Source organism: Coffea arabica, chromosome 3e (assembly GCF_036785885.1).
Source record: "Coffea arabica cultivar ET-39 chromosome 3e, Coffea Arabica ET-39 HiFi, whole genome shotgun sequence".
Lineage (NCBI taxonomy): Eukaryota > Viridiplantae > Streptophyta > Magnoliopsida > Gentianales > Rubiaceae > Coffea > Coffea arabica.
Window position 1 is genome coordinate 32,692,866 of NC_092315.1, and position 3,471 is coordinate 32,696,336.

Consider the following 3,471-nt stretch of genomic DNA (forward strand, 5'->3'; position numbering starts at 1 on the left):
TAACACTATGCATACGTATGGCCAACAAATTCACCGGAGTGTCTAGAAATGCCCCCATCTGCAGCCTATCTTTTTGTAATTTTGCCTTTTATATGGTAAGAATTTAGTCAAAAAAGTCTACCTCCACAATTTCTTTTGATTATTTTCATTGCCTATCAAGGAAGCTTTGGTTAAGTCATCAAAATCGCCTGCTAACTCAAGTTCTGGTTCTTCCTAAAGGACAAAGCTTAAACAGGATGTCATCTTTCTACCTTGCTTCCTGCATAGAATTAGGTTGTAATGGATTAAAAAAAAAGTTTTTGACATCTGAGATTGCTGACAAATCCCAACGGGCATAATCAAATAATTCCACCAACCATATCCAGTGCCAAGGCATCGGCACACCAGAATGGCATGAGGTTAATTAGTTTTGACTGCTTCGGTCAACGTATTTGAACCAGAATGGATGACCATGACACAAAGATGGAATATGACTAAACATTATAATACCGGTTTTCACCGGGAGACCTTGAAAGTTTCACTCTATTAATACAGCCCCCAACTTCTCAAACCATCGTCCATCAAAGCATCTTTGTACGCAACAATCAGGCTTAAATTAATCTCTTCTTTTTCTGGTCAATTTTTCCCTTCAAATTCTCTAAGATATCATGGGTGTTATCACTTACGATCATGAGGTTATCACCTCAATCCCACCAGCAAAGCTTTTCAAGACTTTCATCGTTGATTTTGACAACCTCATTCCTAATATCTTGCCTCAGGCCTTCAAGAGTGTCGAAATCCTCCAGGGTGATGGTGGAGCTGGAACCATCAAAGTCACCCATTTTGGCGAAGGTCAGTACCTTCCTGGTCTAGCCATCATTATCTAAATGCACGCGTCTTATTAATATGAATAGTATCAATTTTTAATGCATTATCATATATATTTAGATCCAGGAAATTCTTAAGTGCCAAAAAAGTTGAATCTCGAATATGTTCAAAGCCAATGAGAGACGCCGAATAATTACCCAAAGCGGAAGATGGGGAAATTTTGCAAATTTTGAAGTAGAAGAAATAAGGGGGGATGGATGGTGGGGCTAGTTACGGGATGGGGGAGTAGTGAGATGCAGGGAAGTTGGCGATTTGTGGGAATGAATTGAGCTGTTTGTTTGATCATCTCAGTCCCCTAGGCATGTTGAATGGATGGGGAGAGAAGAAAGAAATGGTTTTTTTAAAGCTGTGGAGATATAGAAAATATGGTGACTTATACAGAGTGGAAATGGGAAGGAGGCAGCTGCGGCGGAGAGGCCTTGGCAAGGGATGACAGAGGACGAAATAAGAGGGAGAGAAACTAACAGCAGGGGATGGTTGTGGCAGAGAGTCGGGAAGGAGGTGGAGGTTGGAGGACATGGCAAAATATTATGGGTCTTTTTTGTAATTAACATAATTAATAAATTTCTTTTGAAATATTAGAAAACGGGGATGACTGTTGTTTGCGAGCTGAACATCTGCCGCCCTGCTATGACCTTTTTTTGTAATTTTTTTTAGTATGAAAGAGGTGGATGTAAGAATAGAAAGAAAGTACGGTGATTAGAACATAGGACCTCTAGGAATAGAATTAGAAATTTTAGTTTGAGAAAACGAAATACATGTACATATAAACTTTGGAATCAACATAAAATTTTTTAGAAAGTTTTTGGAGAGAGAAGCAAATAATTTAAAATACATAGAAAATTTTTTATATACTTAAAATTTTAGAGGGAGAAAATATAAATATCTAGAACTTAGGGGGGGCCGGGCCCGCTGTGCTCCGTTAGTTCTGGGACCCCTAATTCCTAAAACCTATAATTTTTGTCCCCTTTCCTTTTGGCCTAGCATTGCAAAAAGATGCAATTGGTAACAAAATTTTATATACGCAGGTAGCCAGTACAAGAGCATGAAGACCCATGTTGATGAGCTTGACGAGGAGAATTTTGTCGTCAAATTTACCATTATCGAAGGAGATGTTTTGGAGGATGTGATTGAGAAAATTACTTTCGTGATTAAAATCCTACCCTCTGCTGACGGAGGATCCATTACCATAACCAGCAGCACATACTACACCAAGGGTGACGCCAAGATAAACGAAGAGGATATCATGTCTCGTAAAGACAAGGCTGCTGGAGTCTTCAAGGCTCTTGAGGCTTACTTCGATGACAACCCTGATGATTACTAAGTCTTTTTCATCAATTTCTGCACAAAGAAGAATAAGTCTAGTATGTGCGTCTTTAATGTGCCTGATTTTGAAACTTCAAAAATGCGATTTTTTGCTATGTCTTTTCTTTCTGGGGTATGCATCTTTCCAAGGCAATTAAATTAGTGCCTTCGGTTTCTTAGTAAATGCTACTTAAGTTTTGACTATCATGTTGCCTATTTTGTACCGTTTGGATTAAGAGATAGGCATGGATTTGCAAAACAATACAGCAATATTTTTCAGCACCACATTGAGTTATGTGCCAGGTGTATGATCAGTTCAACATTCTTTGCTGGCGGCAATGTCAGTACTTCCCCAAAAAGGCAGGCAGTGAGGTATCAACTTGATCAATCCCAAGTAATTCGAGAAGCTCCCTCGTGGATTAATTCAAGTCCAAAAATGAAATTCAATTATTTGACAACCTCAAATACAAAAAAGGTCCATCCAACTAACAAGAAAGACATTCCTAAATTCTTCACTTGGATAGGGATATATAGTCAATGGATAATGATAGAATGAAAATAGACTCTCTATCAACGAAATTAACGTTGATCTATTCAAATCCAGATAACGCGTATGCTATGAAACAAGTCTGACTTTCGTTCCTGTTGGATATAAGATTATCCTACTTATGTTGTTGAACATGAAATCTAGCGTGTTCCGTTTCTCGTGTCCCTTAATATTGATAAACAAATAAATATGGTAGTAATTTGAGCAAATATTTAAGAAACATATGTAAATAAATAGTAAGTATGATACTGATTCACATGCATCTTTCATGGTATGACGTGCAAGTTAGAATAGACTTTTAAAACTATTAAGGTTTTGAAACCCAGCTATGAAACCCAACTTTCATAGCTTAAGGTTTTGCAAGTCATGGATCTAAAAAAGTTATTAAGTTTAGGGTCAGTGGTTCAATTGTTGAGGCAATCGTTATTGACTTGTGATATAACAATTATTTAAAAATATTAAATATATAAAATACATATCCAAACTATGAAAAAGATAAAAAAAAGAATTTCCAAAGAGAAGAATATGCTAACAATTCAAAATGCACCGTATAAGTAACTTGTTGAAAAGAAAGAGTAGAAAAGGAAACTATATGTGAGGAATCAATGCATGCTTTATTGAGCGAATTGAAGAGAATTTGAGATCGTAATTGGTTGTCGTTTAATGCTAATTATCGCTTGATGACGAGATTTGACTAAATTTGAAGTTGTTGGCCTTAATTGTTACATTAAGAGTAATAAACCGGCTGGTTC

The 3,471-nt window shown here is 36.8% G+C and overlaps 1 protein-coding gene across 1 annotated transcript; it reads left to right on the plus strand.

Moving 5' to 3' along the window:
• The first annotated feature begins 463 nt into the window (after positions 1 to 463).
• Positions 464 to 2,454, plus strand: LOC113737121 (major allergen Pru ar 1). The gene is made up of 2 exons (XM_027264379.2): positions 464 to 831; positions 1,896 to 2,454. Exons 1-2 carry the CDS (start codon positions 648 to 650, stop codon positions 2,189 to 2,191), a joined length of 480 nt encoding a protein of 159 aa, XP_027120180.1. The 5' UTR covers positions 464 to 647; the 3' UTR covers positions 2,192 to 2,454.
• Positions 2,455 to 3,471: the final 1,017 nt, after the last annotated feature.

Excerpts from the sequence above, each read along its gene's own strand:
- LOC113737121 (XM_027264379.2), top strand. The coding sequence starts at position 648 with ATGGGTGTTATCACTTACGATCATGAGGTTATCACCTCAATCCCACCA. Across the intron at positions 832-1,895 it reads AGTCACCCATTTTGGCGAAG|GTAGCCAGTACAAGAGCATG; the intron begins GTCAGTACCTTC and ends TTATATACGCAG.